Raw genomic sequence first — 16,937 nt, 5'->3', positions numbered from 1 at the left:
TTGTTGACAAAATTTGATTTTTTTGCCCATCTTGCAGAGTCTGATACCTTCGCTTGATAAAGGACTAAATTCATTTTCGTTATATGCCATAATTAATGCACTGCGTGAAGTAAGTAAAACATCGTGTGAAATCTTAAAGATTTTGCAGAGGTAAAAATGTATTGTGAAAACTTTGAGTATTGTTGATTTTAGCTCATACACTGCAGTGAATGAAATATAGATATCGAAATTTTATTTAAAATTGAGAGTAGAGTTGTATCTCGTTTCATTCTTGAGTTACTGGGTATTATATCCAACGGAAAGTCATGCACAATTCAAGATACCGGAATGAGGTTTCCTGCAAATGATAGCATGCAATGAAGCATATATGTTGTATGATAAATACTCAAAACTTTTTTATTCGCCAAAACATGTAAGCAACTGATCCGCATCAATGAGAGGTTGGCAGCTTAGGAGGCATACAGATATTTATAGCAGTGTAGGAAAATCCAAGCGTGTTCACGTCCACAACACCTGCAGCAGAATGGCAGACGGAACGTGTATGCACATCCACAGCAGTGAAAGGCTTAATCTTTTAAATCTGAGTTTCCCCAAACACTGATATTTTTGTGGTCAACATGCAGCAGTTAATACAATGCAGTAGCCAGAACAGCAGCAGTTTGTCCACAGTAGGCTGCATGAACATGTCTCCCAAATTCAAAAAAGCACTGTCACTGTTTCACACTACACGACCCTCTAGTGAATGTATATAGCGTATGGCTTACTCTCCTAAGCAACTACTCCAAAAGCTATTTTCTAGGCACATCTATATTTGCCGGCTTTGCAAGCAACTGAGTCAGCAGAAAATAGAAATTATCTCCAACTTTAGATGGAAACGTAGCAATTGTAAGATACAGAACATCATTAGGAGATAAACAGATAGCAGAGCTGAAATGTTTACATCTTTCTTTAAGTGAATGCCTTTCAGGTGCTGATAGACTCAGTGATGTACACATTGGTGCAAGAGGAAATTTTCACACACAACTCAATGGAAAATTCCTCAACATGCTCTGCCTCAGTTTTACACCACAATAAGTGTGCAGACAACTAAATTACTCATGAGTGTTACAGGAACAGAAGCTTACAGTTCATCAGTACAAATCATCAGTCGCTGACAAACATGAGGAGAGGAGAAATGAATGAAGTAAACCTGACTACAGGACAAGAAAGTACAGTCATACATGTATTAACTATAAAAGAAAACAGCACACACACACAACAAAAGCAAAAGGAAATGTAAGGCTACATAATTTCTTTGTAAAATACCAAATGTATATCACACACAAGTTGTATCTTTAGAGAATAAATGTCTTGGCAGTGCTTGATTATGCAATAAAATAAAGTTTTATATCTTGCCCACAATACTGAAATGTAACATACTCGAATTCCAAAAGGTTGATTTCATTACATACCAGCACACAATTGCAGAGCCTTCAGGAGGGGGGAAAACCACAATCTACACTGACAAAAGGCCATTTGTAAGCTGCAATAAAATGTGATCATAATGACATAATATTTTGTATACAAAATTCAGGAAAGTATGAACTGTTTTTAAGTAATGTATACAATTGAACTGAATTTCAGGACTCCTCTTAAAACACAATACATGCAATTTTGGAAAATGTGTACATTCTCTAAGAGTTGTGCTGCTTTATTTTACAACAATTCATTCACATCAAAAATATTTCTTATCAATCTACAGATTCATATTTTGTACTGACAGATGTTATGCAAAATAGTTTCATCTATAGCTTTTACGGACACTATCTTCAGATACTTCACAAATACAGAAAAGTGTACTGAACAGGCTGTTTCCCAACAAGTATAGAATCTCACACTAAATACACAAAACTGGATGAAAACATTTTACATCACAACCAACCCTCTCACTGACCAGAAGTTCATAACCACTATGTTGTATAGTGTGTGGAGTCTGAGATCAATTACAAAACCAATCTGAAATTGTTCACAAAAATGAATGTTTATGCACATGTGTGGGTTCATTTACGAATTAATGAAAATACTCATTCCTTCTACACCATGCCTTTTTTGTTATTATTACAATATCATCATCATCATCATCATCATCATCATCACACTAAAATGACAATTTTTGTGACTCAGATCACCAGCTAAATACAATATGCCCTGAAATGTAAACAGGAAAAGTATGTCACACTAGGATATAAACTCTCAACAATTCCACATAAAATTCTGTACATTTGATACAGTTAGTAACTGACCATCTCTCTCTCTCTCTCTCCCTCTCTCTCTCTCTCTCTCTCTCTCTCTCTCACACACACACACACACACACACACACAGAGAGAGAGAGAGAGAGAGAGAGAGAGAGAGAGAGAGAGAGAGAGCAAGCTTTCTGTATCCACACGAAAGATCAATTTTCATTTTATACAAAATATTGCCAGAGAAATAAAAACAGATCTGTTCAGCATTACAGAATGATACTGTAAGTTATGTCTTAAAATCTTCTTACTTAAATCTTTCAGTAAGTGATTCTGTACCCCTACATGGTGAAAAACATTGACAACAGTAAGCCCATCTTCAAGGTCAAGATCATTTCCTGTTTCTGAACATTTGGAATTAATTGGTACACACAGATGGAATGACACATATATCACAACATTATTTTCAGGTATTTGTATGCTCACTAAAGATATTGTGTGATGTAATATATGTAATTCATTTGGTCCAAATAGAAGGAATGATGAAGAAGAATGATTTATACTGATATTGTGTTCAAAATACTGTCTGAAGGTTAAAAAACAATGTAGTGAACGGTCATTATTTTGGAAATTGAATCATAAGTAAGGCATCTGTTTATAACCTATGCTTCAAATGACAAAATTTCACTGGCATGTAGAGTGTATTATATCAAAACAGAAAATATTAACATTTAGTCCACAAATTACTGTACACATGGAATTTTATAAAATATGTCAATTTTTTTAAAAAGTCTGACTTCTATTTACAGTTTTAAAAAGTAATACAAATAAAATATTTCCCTGAGAAGAAGCCTGCACGATATCATCCTATTGTACAAAATTAAAATTACAGCGTCCAATAATGAAGTGACCACTGGACAAGTCAATTCAAACAGTTATGCAGTGTTATTGTTCACCACTGAAGAGAAAACTAAATTTGTATACAATATATTTGAGCCTCTTCCCAGTCAAGTTTGTACAACACACAGCTATACTAAAATAAATAAATAAAACTTTTCATTTTATAAGTATATGTTCTAACAATACACTGTATGTACATGTCATTATTGGTAAGACCACTTCAGAAGTTTCTAATCATACTGTTCCAAAATAATGTGAAAAATTAAAAAGTCTTTAAAGTTAGTGCTCTCAGAGTCTGCCATTTTGGTCAGCTTAAATATTATGCAACAATTACGGTAAGCTAACAAGAGGAATAAAATGGTGCTGATCAAATTCTCAGATAAAATTTACAGATAACACAACACACACAATCATAACACGAACTGTATCACATTACTTCACAGCTTTTTATATAAATATGAAATTGCTGCAGCTTAATCTTAAAAATGGGAAATAAATTAAAAGTAACTATACACAAAACATAAACCGTACATTTCAGATAATAGCTCTTCTTACACTATCGTATTTTCATATGTTTAAAATTAACCTGGAAACCACTTCAATTATTTCAGTTTGCACAAGCAGTTAATAACGAATCCCACATGCATAGGTCCTATCACGAAATGTTGTCAGACAAGCTAAAATGAGATGATAGGGTGTCCTGATCACTGGTACTTGGGCCATCACACTGTACCAGGAAGTTAATTATACGGCGAGTTTGAGCTATTCCTCTACTGCTGCCTACAGCCTGTTGTAAAGAAAGAGAGAAATTTCTTCTTTGAGTATAATAATACATTACAACAAAAATATTTACAATATGTACAATTAAATATTGTTATTTATATTTAATTTCAGTTTCATTTTGGCAAATATTTTCCTTATATCTAACAAAATTATTTATATAGTCAGCATTTTCAGATACAGTAAGCAAAATATGATGGTAATCATTGCTAATGATGATGTAAATAAGCAGTCTGTAAATGGCTTAAAGTGGCAACAATGGTGAAGTGAGAATATATCGTTTGCTGGATTTGCAAGTAAAAGGTGTGGTCTTGTATTCATGGTGTCCACATTTGTAAGACATAACAATAACCTGTGTATTTTCACTAACTGTCTGAAATTATCTACTTAAATGCCTGCAAATGACCAATTTAATCAACAACACTATTTAGCAGATCTATATACAGCCTTATGATCCGGTACACAGGCGATAAGGCAGGTGCATAAGCAACCAAAGTCAATACAGATTGCACTGGTGAGGCAGCTGTTTCAAAGCTGATATTTTGTGGAATACAATATGAGTTTTTCTGTAATTCTTGTCTGTAAGTTATCCGCCACTCAAGTATGAATTATAGTGTCTATGGTGTGTAAACAACAGACTTACACACATGAAAATGAGAGGATACAAACTGCAATGTATCTGAGTAGCGAACATCAAATATTCAGTTCTGGAGATGAAGATATGGAGCCAAATGAAAAAAATTCAAAAAGCATCATTCAAAGTGCCTTAGATATGAATATAAACCAATGTAAAGTCCAAGTTGGAATATAATTAATATTATGAAAAGGATAGATTTCTAGTCACCATAAAGATGACACGCTGAGTTGCAGACGCACACATTCACGCAAGAAAGCACACCTCGTGCACACATGACCACTATTACTGGCCGCTCTTGTCAGCACGTTGTGTGTGTGTGTGTGTCCGTCTCCTTTCTGGAGAGTGTTTTAGCTGAAAGCTCAATGTGTACCAATCTTTCTGTTGTGCCTGTCTGCAACTCAATGTGTCACCTTTACGGCGGGCAGAAATCTATCCCTTTTCATAATATTTTAAACAAGAATGTTCCGAGCAAGATCTTAAGGGATGTGGTTTAATAGCTGTGTTAGGAAACTTCTATCAAAACAAAGAGAGCTTTATCGCAAGATTCAAGAGAAGTTAAAATCTAGCTGACAAACTAAAGCTGAAAGAAGCAAAAATGAGCATAATGAGAGCAATGAGACAAGCAGTCAATTACTTTGTATGTAAAATTTTGTCAACTGATCTGACTAACAACCCTATGAAGTTTTGGCCATACATAAAATTATCACGCAGTTTGAAATCCTCTGTCCAGTCAGTCACTCAGTGACCATAATGGCACCGAAACAGAAAATGACAAGAGAGAGGCCACAATACTGAATTCAGTCTTCCAAAATTGTTTCACAATGGAAGATTGTATATGGTCCCCTCTTTCAATCATCGTACGAACTTGGTAATAGCAGATGTTGACATAATTGACTGCAGAATATAAAAACAACTACAATCATAGTGGAAAGGTTTCAGAACCAGATGAGATAACCCGCAAGATTATATGGAGATTTTCCGAAAGAACTTACTCCCCTTCTAGCAGCAGTTTATCGTAAGTTGCTGGAGCAACGAAGGGTACCTAGTGACTGGACAAAAATGCAAGTCATTCCCATTTGCAAGAAGGATTGTAGAACAGATGCGCATAATTATAGGCCTGTATCACTGTCATCAATCTGTTACGGAATTATGCTCATGTATTATGGTGGTTTTGAAGAAAGAAAATCTCCTCTATAAAAATCAACGAGGATTCTGCAGAGATCTTTCAAAACTCTACTCACTCTGTTCCTCCATGAGATTCATAGCACTGTAGACAACAGTGCTCACTTGGTGGTACCATAAGTACTCTCTGGCACACACTGTCAGGTGAGTTGCGGAGTACTGACGTAGATGTACACACAGAAAATGTAGACCTGAATTTAATCTTCATTAGGCAGGTGTCAACCAAGATATGAGCAACTCTTGACTTATTGTTACTGTAATACGCGTGCTGTCTGACAGGCTTTATTTATCGCCATCCTAAATATACAACACAAAAGGAGTGAACACAAATACTTGTATAAACTGATAACAAAGGGTTCTTGGTGAGTTGTTATGTTTCTTCTCCTGCTCCACCTTTGAATGGAGCACTACGAAATGACAATATGCAGTCTTTAACAATTAATTGCTGTATTGCAGAGAAAAAACAGCTGTGATAAAAGCAGTAGGAATAGCTTAGCTTGTCACATGGCACAAATGTCATTATACTTTGATGAAAACAGAGCACAGGATGGGCAAATTTTAATGCAGCCAGAGCACGCTCACTCGATGCATTGGCAGCAATTGACCTACTAGCCAATGTTTACTGAACATTTTTTTATTGTTTTGGTCCATAACACCACCTACCAAAACATTTAAAGCAGTTTGCACTAGAAGATACCTGTTCAAAAGATTTAGAGGTGGAGAAATGCTCTTGGCTCTAATTTTAGAGTCCACGTTTACTTGTCTTTTATGCTTCAGACTATCATTCCTCTCATATATTTAGAATTCCTCCCAGGATACCTTGTATAAGCCATTGTGTCTCAACGGCAATCAATATAGGAACTAAATATCTGAATATGTATGAGGTGTAATCAAGAAATACAATGAATAATTTTATCAGAAACAAATTAATAAGCTCAAATGGAATCTGATTCAATCTCCTTTAAAGTACTGTCCTTGGATAGCAATGCACTATCCCAACATTGAATCCACGACTGGAAGCATTTCTAACATGGTGTCAAAATGTTTTTCTTTAAACAAGGTCTTAATTTTTGGGAAGAGCCAGAAATCGCATGGTGCTAAATCTGATAAGTCAGATATGAAAAGACATGAATACTACTCTGCACGAAGACCTCGTGACGAAGAAGGAAGCCACAGGGGCCATTTTTCTGGTCTCTCTCTTTGTACATCATTTCACAAAAATTGCAGTCACCCTTCTAAAATTCGGCGTTTACAGCTGTTGCCATTGAAAAGAACTCCAATCAAACTATGCCCTCAGTATTGAGAAAACCAAGGACAGGGTGTGTATGTGGACAAGGAAAAAAACTCATTTCCCAATTGAAAATACACTTTTTCCGTGTTAAGTGACAGTAAGCTTTCCCTCAGAACTGTAAAACTTATCAATCCTACGAACGGCTATGGTTTATGTTATTTTATACACTGGCGTAGAACTTCCAGCACTTTAGAAAACAAAACACAGCAAAAGAAAAAACCGTTTTGGAAAGATCTTTGATGAGCAGCAACATGTACACTGTATATTTTTGTAATACGATATGCTGCATATTTTCGTATGAGGAATGTATAAATTTGAATTTCAACGAACACAGCATGTCAGTTTAAATCTAGACTGCGATGAGCTTTTGTAAGCCTGTTCAGGTCACATGATCTTGGCAGCCGCTGGCATCGCATATTCAAGGCATAGGGCACTTGATGTAGTCAGCCAATAGCAACATCACTGCTCAGTAGCATGAAGACACAAACAGGAAAAATAAATGTTCTAAATTAATATGCATAGTGTAGCTACAAGGAAAACATAGCTTTCACATATAATACTGATCTTTTTTTGTGTGTGTTACACTTTAAGATACATCACACAACTGTGCCACAAAAATTTTAGATAATGACATACATGTCTGATTTTCTGGGCTTGAATTTCTTCTATGGCTCATCCTAAAAGTGTTGATTTTTCAACGAGAGTCAAGTGCTCTGTGGTTTAAGAAATTAACTGCATATTCTCACATGTAACATAATTCATCTTGTGTTAAAGGAAATTTACTTTGAAAGTAGCACTTTTCAAACCATCATTCGCAATATTTTCCTGTGACTTGTTAGAAATATGTTAATTTCAGCAGTTGCCAGAGAGAGCCAGAAAACAGGTGTTATTGCGCATGTGCAGCTACAATGTGTAGGTAGCCCGTATGTTTGTATGTGTGAAACATTAAGAGCTCTTACAATACATCATAAAAGTAAGAAGACATCAGAGGATACTCCAAGAGCACTGGAATTCATAAACCATACTAAAATGCATAATTCGGCTTAAAGTGCGCATTGATTTGTCCAAATTCACAATGATGTAGCTCAACCTGATATTAAGCTTTTCAGTGTGGTTTTCAGGATGTAAATTTTCTTGGAGTACCAGTACTGTATTTTCTCATGTTTGGTTCTTTATTATCGCGTAATCCCGTATGTACCCGAAGATGAAAACACTAACTTGTAATTCAGTGAACAGTCGATACTAGCCAATAGTGTGGAACGAAACACTTTGTCTGAAAGAAATTGATTGCCTCAGCAGAAAAAATTAATACAAGCCAAATTTCTTTAGCAAACTGACAAAAATAACTTCATTGTTCTGCTAGACGATTAATGCTTGACTGTCAAAAAGTGGAAATAAAACAAAATCTGAAAACTGCAACAAATAACATATTTTAGCCTTCAGTAATTATGTGACTGTATGACTGTATTTTAATTCACATGAAAGTTCCCGGCCACACAAATCAATTTTGTTTTCATTTGACGTGAGAGCTGTAAAAAAAGAGGAAACATAAACACAGGTCACGTGGAGACTACCCCCTCCCAACTACAACTCACACTACTCCACACATCCGCGAATCTGGCAAGAAAATTTTTTGCGGATAGAATCTGGCTGCTTGCTGCTACTGTCGATACAGCTAACAGTTGCACTTAGTGTAGCCAGAAGCAGGAGAAGACACTGTTCATACGTGACTCAACTGTACATGTACATGAGCTCACTGTTAACTGCTCAAACGAATCTAATGTAAACAGTTGTGACGTCATGCTGATTGAAAGCAGCTTTCTGCTATGAGGCTCTGCATAGTCTTCGTTCTAAAGCATTTGACAAATTTTGCTGTTGGCAGATGCTTGTGTGAGAACCCTGGGTTTTGTTGCTGTATATGGTGCATTTCCTTTGCAACTTCAATTTTCGTTTTTTTCTCTCATTTATGTTTTACTGTTGCAGTATTATCATGCAGTAGCAGAATACAGTAATATTCTTTGTTAGAGTATCATTTCTTATCATTCAGGATTACAAAAATTTTACTGCAAACTAAAACAAAGTAAAATTTCTGGAATTCTAAAAAAGTCCCGGGTTTTTCCCAGTTGAAAAAATTCCTGGATTTTTCTTGGATTTCCCGGGTTGTATACACCCTGAATGACCACAACTTTGATACTCGATTTTGACTAACTTGCCTTGTTAGGGCAAGAAGCTTCACTGGTTTTCCATTGGAAACTCTGAATTTTCATCTCAGGGTTATTCTGACAGACCCAAGCTTGACCTGCAGTCACTATTTTGGACACAACAAGAAGTCCAGATCTGAATGAAGAGATCCATCAACTATGTGCAAACTGACACATGATTTTCCTGAGGAAAAGTTTTTTACTCATTCATCTCATTTGCAAGTTATTAGTTAAAACCCTTTGCACACACCCAAACAAGATGTGAAGTTCTTTGGTAAGCTCTTGAACAGTTATTCGCCCGTTTGAACAAACAATTTTTGCCACATTTTGCACAGTTTTTTTATGTTTTTGACAATAAGGGATGTAACGAACATTGCTCATCTTCCACTGACTCATCTTTGCAACTTGAAACAGAACTTACTGTTTTCCGATGTTGTTCAAAATCCATGATGCACAACGGACATGATAAACACAACCTTATCGTAGCGTCTCTGGACACAACTGACAAGCCAAAGCGTGTTCTAACTTGACACAGCCTGTCTCAATGGATCAGGCTCAAAGACAAATTACACTGAGTGATTGTATATCAAATGATTTTAGCATCAGCAGTTGCAGCTAAAAAGATTCATTCACCGTATCTTTTATCACAACTTGTACACCCATGTGTCTACCTACTGTACAAGTGACCTGTAACTTCACCAAGACAATGCATTAGCCCATTGTTTCTGAACTGTGTCATAATTATTGGTGTAACACTCGATGGAGATGGGGATGTTTGTGTGTCCTAATAGGTCAACAGGCTAAATACTACTGACCACACCTGGGGAAACCCCAACCAAGGTGTGAGGGACTGGTCAGTCTTTGCAAATTGTAGTGGTCATGTCTCACGATAGCTCTCCAACACTGCCTTGTTAAGGCCATGTCAAGGCATGTCACTGTCATCGGCAGGGCATAAAAGATTCTAAATGCTAATATGTAGGTGTCTTTAATTTGACTGCTCACAAGTGTTAAAAAGAACTTCCAGAGAGACATTATGGCTATTTGCAGACTACAACACCCCTCTTTTCTTCTCTTGGGTTGTTAGTAGCTAAATCTTTTCAACAACACCCAAACATTTTGCAAACCATTAATTATTCTTTTTCTTTTTTTCCTCATTACCTGTGGATGGAATAAACCCTGACTCTGAAATCTGAAAATATGGTAAACTATTTTTGTTGCCTTCTGCCTCCTATCATATATTACTCAGCCTTTTTAACAGGGTAAAACTCTCAACAGCAGCTTTACAAGGCATTTGCCCTTGTCATCCTCTGAACTACTGTGCATTTCTGCATTTTTCGCATCATCAAATATTGCCAGAGTAGAAAGAAATACTAAGTGACAGAAAAAATAATAATATTGATATTGTTGTCAAGCACTTCACCACAGAGCCATTGGCCATTTTTATACACCGTGTAAATTATGTGTTTATGTGTTAATGTTCTGGGGCGTATTTAATTTTCATTTGTAATCACAATTACTTACAGAAGCTGTGAGATTCATGAAGTCATAAACCTTCTGCAGCACACCAACTATTGTCTTGAAATTTCCCTCAGGCAGGTACTGACGAATCAGATGTTCATAGTCCTGGAAATGACATAAATTGCTTACATCAAATTTCTTTGAATCATCTGCTATGGCTGTCACAATAAAATTCAAATTTATTTACAAAATTTGCTCCTTTTATGTATAATATGAATCAATGTTTAGTTTCTTACCTTATTATCTATAACAAGATATCCCAACAGCAGACCTACGTAAGCACCAATGAGAGTATGCTCCATATTACGACCAGCTTTCTGTAACACTGTAGTGAAATGGCATTTATTAGTGTCACTTTCATCACAATTATATAAGTGTTAAAGTCAAACAATGGAAAATCCAGGATGGAATAACCACAATATTAATTAGGGTAAATTGCTAGTAACCACATAGGGGAGGCACTGAGTGGCACACAGGCATATACACAGTGCATTTAAAATGCAGACAAAGCTATGGGACCAAGTCCTTCAAATTTAGAAAAATGCACACATTCATACATAACTTGTACTCACATGCCAAAGTCATCTCCAGGCACTGAGCGCCCTCCCCCCCCTCCCTTAAGGGAGTTTTAATGTTATTCACAGATGGGTAGACAATGGATTTACACGAGACACTCCACAAGCAGCAAATTTTGCAGTTTCTCCTCACTCCACTGGCTACTTATAAATTTAAATTAATGATCATCAATTACCAAAGGACCTTGTTGATGTATTTCAGACATTTTTCAAATCCTAATGAAGATATATTTAATTGGTCACACATTTATTTTTATTTTCTAATACCAAGTACCATCTTCAATAAAGAAAACAACTTCATCCTCAGTGTCACTCACATTTCACATGAATGTAACAATGGTATCTGCAGCTGATTATCTCCCTGCCACATCCATGTCTACAATTGACAGCTGCCTCCTACATACATTCATTTCTGCTTAATAGAAAGTAGTGTAATTTTTTTTTTATGGCAGTTTATGAAACTTACTGACAACAATTTTTTCCAAAGGCACAAAATGAATCCTGTTGTCTTTGTTGTTACTGTGCTACTGAGAAGTGAAAGCATAAATTCTTTTACTATGACTTTCAACTTTTCAGAGCCATTCCTCTACATCACAGAGAGTGACAAATTCATAAATTTTGCTTTTTGTCCACTCCATTTCATACAGGAAAACAGATTAAGAAAACATACACCACTGCAGGTAGGGCAAAAACAAACAGTGGCATTTAGTGATTGCAAGCCAGGAACAATGTCCCTTTTGATCTGTACAGACACAACTGTGGAGCTTTGGTTTTGTGTAGCCAAGATGATGTGTCATCATTAGCCCAGTGCTAGTCACAACAATGTGCAAACAATGTTGCAGAACATGTTTTGAATTCAGCATAAACACACTTTTAATAAGCCTTGGTGACAAATTCATTCTTGGACAGGTTTACTGAGTACCCAGCAAGGAAATCATTAGTGTTTATAAATAATGTTAGTAACATAATATTAGTGAAATGTAAACAGGGCCTTTTCATTAAAAATCAAATTATAAAATGTCTATTTCCAAAAATTTTTAGTAACTTCTCACAGCTTCGTAATTAAGTTGATAAATCCGTAAGAATTGTGATCAATCCACAACAGTTGGCAACTATTCATTATGTACATCAGCAAGTATGTACTGCCTGAACACTCTGAATTACAGACAACTGCTGTCAAGTACAAAGAAACAACAAAGTTAAAGTTGAGTTTGGGACGTCTGATACTAATTTAGGGCGAGAGGGTTATGCTTTTGGTACATATCAGAAATCCAACATTTTATAGTGCCACATCAAGGAAAAAATTACATTTATAACACACAAAACATTATGTGCAAATATAAAATAAAATTAGAGTGATTTCTTTGTACTTCCCCTCCTTTTCATCTAAAACGTTTTCTTCTGGGGGAAAAATACAGGAAAAAACAAAACCAATAGAACTAGTCAAGAGAGCTAGTCAGATGTTAAGTAAAATCAAACAATGTTAATTCCACGATGGAATAATAACATGAAAAGCACGCAATGCCACTCAGCACATGGGGCAGTCATTGGGCACAATGAAAGAGACTGCTAAAAATTCAAGATTTCAGTCAAAGAAGTCCTCCTGCTGAAATGGAAACACACACACACACACACACACACACACACACACACACACACACACAAGGGCCACTGAGGTCCTCTGTGGACTACAACTTCGCCTGACACAAGCAGAAATCTGTTGGGATGGATGGAGGTGTTAAGGAGGTGGTTTGAGGTGGAGATGGGGAGGGATAACAGGGTAGGGTGAAGGTGGGAGAAGATACTTTTCTGACTGTGAGAGTGTGCAGGGATGTGGTACGGACAGCAAAGGGCTGCTAGGTGCACAATCTGAAGGCTATGCTGGGATGGGGGAGAGAAGTAGAAAAGGCGCACACTGTTGGGCTATATTGCATATGTATTGCTGGAGTGGAAGCAGGGAAGGGGATAGGTAGGTGGAGGACAGGAACTAGCAAAGGCTGAGACCAGGGGAGAATCTGACAGGATGACAGTGGGCTGGTATGAATGTTTGTCGGGGCGGCCAGCTGTCAGATGGACACTATTACAGGCGAGCTAATTGGAAGTAAAGGCAGCTAGCAAGCGACAAGGCCCAGTGGTCATCGGGGCTTTTCCAGACAGAAACAGGGGTATGTTATGGTGGTATGGTCACAGGACAACATAATACGGAGGGACCTGTGACTCGAAAAGTAGTCATCACTAACCCTTTGACTGCTGGGGACGTGTAAACTCGTCATGCCTCGGTTCTTCCTTACAGCGCTAAGGACATGTTTATGTGTCCCACCCCACTGGCCTTCCCACCGCTGGGGGCGAGTTTAGGCACACTGAGTCACAGCTACCTGAGCGCTACAGACGTGTATACATGCAGAACTGTCTTCCCGCAGTGCTCTTCCAGTAGCTGTTCAGTGGTCTGACTGTAATTCGAGCGTGTTGTTGCTGTGTTCCCTCTTTGCAGAATTCGAATTAAGATTCCTGTATTTTCGTCAGTTTTCTTGTTTTCTACGTGAGAAATGTCACATCACTGTGGTTGCACAGATAAAGAAATCCTGGATATGCTCACTAAGAGCGACTGTGAGTGTGAATTATCTAATGTTGCTAACAGTGATGAGTCTTCAACAGAATCTCGAAGTTGTAGTCCTCAGCCCTTTACATCAGGGGGGACAGCCAGAATTACAGTTAGCAGTTCCTCTGAATCCGAGGAATCAAAATGACAGTGAAACGGTTTGGACAAGAGCATGCTTAAGTGACACATTTGAATGGAAAGTAACTGATTTCCAGCCATTAAACCATTACTTTGATGACTCGAACTCAGGACACAAGTGTCAATAAGATACTGACCCAAGAATTCTTTCATTTTTTGTGATATTTATGTCTCAAGAACTGTTGCAATTTATTGCAGACGAAACAAAGCTTTTTTACATTGACACCAGATAAAATACTACAGAATCTGTGAATTCTCGATTGTCAAAGTGGAAAGACACTGGATTTGAAGAAATGTTTTGTTTTGTTGCTGTTTGCCTTCTAATGGCGCAAGTTAAGAAGTTAAAATTAAGTGATTATTGGCCCAGAGATACACTTTTGAACACACCAATTTTCAGCGAAATTATGTCCCGAGACCGTTTTTGTCTGCTTCTGAGAATGTTACACTTCAGTGATAACTGTGCGAGTACCGTAGGTGACAGTCTATTTAAAATTAGGAAGATTGTTGACAAAGTTCCTAAGACGCTTCGTAATTCATTTCGCCCACGTCACAAGCTTTGTATAGATGAAAGTCTCTTGCTGTTCAAAAGACCATTATCTTTTGAGCAATTTATTCCAAGTGAAGTAGAATTGGAATAACGACATTTTACTGTGTGACTGTCAGAGTGGGTATATTTTAGATTTTATTGTATATACGGCTGCAACAACAGAAATTGGGTTCCACAATTTGGGAAAAAGTGGCGACGTAGTGGCAACTCTTATGGGACCATATTTGGAACAGGGTCGTATTCTATAAGTCAATAATTGGTACTCCAGCCTGGACCTATTTCTTTGGCTTCAGAGCCATGGAACAGCCAACGTGGAGCCGTTCGTACGATAAAAAAAACTGCAGAAGAATTTAAAACAAGCAGAAACTGAGTTTAGGTCCACTGACAAGGTCCTTGCTGGCAAGTGGTGCGATAAGAGAGAGGAGGTACATGTTGACCACAAGTCACACATCACAAATTGTTGAAACAGAGAAGACTGACAGAAATACTGGCGAAAAAAAAAAAAAAAGAAACTGCAATGTATTGAAGATTACAATTTGAGTATGGGTGCAGTTGACCGTTGTGACATGTTACTGAGCTCAGTGGGATCAGTGCGTAAGACTGTGAAATGGTATAAGAAATATTTTTTTCACATTCTGGACTTTTGCATTCTAAATGCTCATGCTCTCCACCGGTCGGTAACAGGGCGAAAAATGGCACTCGCAGAGTTTCACTTTTCTCTTGTAAGGGAGATTTTAGAAAAATATGGTACAGAACAGAGAAAGGCTGGTAGGGGAAAGCACTACAACGACAAGAATCCTCTGTGATTCACAGGGAGACATTTTCCGGCTGTTATCGTGAGTGAACATCACAGAAGAGTACACAAATGTGCAGATGCATGGTTTGCACGAAACAGAAACTGCCGGCAAACTAGATACCAATGCAAAACTTGCAACTTTCCTTTATGTGTTGTGCCCGGCTTTGAGACTTATTATACAAAGAAGCATTACTAATTATTGGGAACTAAATCTGAGAAAGTTTATTGACGCTTCTGAATGAATTACTAAAAAACAGGCAAAAATGTAAAAAAATTCGCCAGTGCCGGTCCAAAGCCCGGATCGAAAAGAAGGTTGGGAAATAGATGCAACAGGTGTAGAATTATTCAAAAGAAGCCTGACTTCTTCATATGTAGAAGTTTACTGCCAAATAAGCGGACTTGGTGATTGAGATGTTGCAATATCTGTACCGTGGAAAATGTGATTACACCGAGGACATTGCGCCAGTATAACAAAATCCATGTATTAATCTGCGTACGATACATTTAAATTATTAACACGTAACAAGGATAGTTATATTCTTTTACCCTTAGCAGCACAAATGTAGAGCACATTCGGTCTACTTGTACAAAACATGTTTTCCATAACTGATTTTAACACCTTTGATCAACGAGAAACAACATGCCAGAGTTAAAGCTCTTTTCTCAGTGCAATTGTTCTTGCTACTTTGCCTCCGTTGTTAGCCAATATCGAAAATTAATCTTATTGTTCTGGGGAGGGTGGAGAGCTTAAAATTTGTTGTTTGAATGAGACTGGGTTTGAAGAATTAATAGAAAACGATGTTTGAAAAAGAAGTATTGAATATACCCTGTTTTCATCTTTTCATAAAAATCAACATCTTTTCGACTAATTTGTAGATTATTGGAAAAATAGTACGGGAATAAAAATTTTTAATCCTTATCGTTGTGCAGTCAATATATTGCACTCTAAATTTCATTTTCATCATGCATTCACCACCGAGCAAGGTGGCGCAGTGGTTAGCACACTGGACTCGCATTCGGGAGGACAACGGTTCAATCCCGCGTCCAGCCATCCTTATTTAAGTTTTCCATGATTTCTCTAAATCACTCCAGGCAAATGCTGGGATGGTTCCTTTGAAAGGGCACGGCCGCCATCCTTCCCTAGTCTGATGAAACCGATGACCTCGCTGTCTGGTCTCCTCCCCCAAACAACCCAACCCCAACCCATCATGTGTTTATACTACTAGATACGCAAACCCAAAGTTTACATTGTTTTCGGGCCTGATTTTCGCACCTAACTTTCGTTCCAGTTGTACAGCTTGGTACGTTTTACAGAGCATAGTTTTTTTTAGCAAAATCGGAATGAAAATACCACATTTTTTACTAAATCTTCAATTTTGCGCTTAATTAATTCAGTACTGAAAAGTGCTATGGAAATGAAACTTTATTTAAGAACCTTGTGCTGGTAGGTTACTACATGCCAAGTTTCACGTTCGTCATAGCGTTAGTTCGGGAGATGCAAGAAGCCAAACTTTGAAATTTTTTCGGGCACCTATTTTTTTGGCCGATTTACC

General features: G+C 37.3%; 1 protein-coding gene across 1 annotated transcript in view; it reads right to left on the bottom strand.

The window, feature by feature from the left end:
* Positions 1-933: 933 nt before the first annotated feature.
* Positions 934-16,937, bottom strand: part of LOC124612367 (protein wings apart-like) — a gene marked incomplete in the record, with an annotated part of 96,077 nt that continues 80,073 nt past the window's right edge. Inside the window, 3 exon segments of the mRNA XM_047140535.1 lie at positions 934-3,907; positions 10,733-10,834; positions 10,966-11,054. Of these exon segments, the coding sequence (XP_046996491.1) occupies positions 3,776-3,907; positions 10,733-10,834; positions 10,966-11,054 (323 nt within the window).

This window comes from Schistocerca americana, chromosome 1 (assembly GCF_021461395.2).
Source record: "Schistocerca americana isolate TAMUIC-IGC-003095 chromosome 1, iqSchAmer2.1, whole genome shotgun sequence".
Lineage (NCBI taxonomy): Eukaryota > Metazoa > Arthropoda > Insecta > Orthoptera > Acrididae > Schistocerca > Schistocerca americana.
Note: the sequence above shows the minus strand (reverse complement) of the source record. Positions and strands in the feature narration are given on the sequence as shown.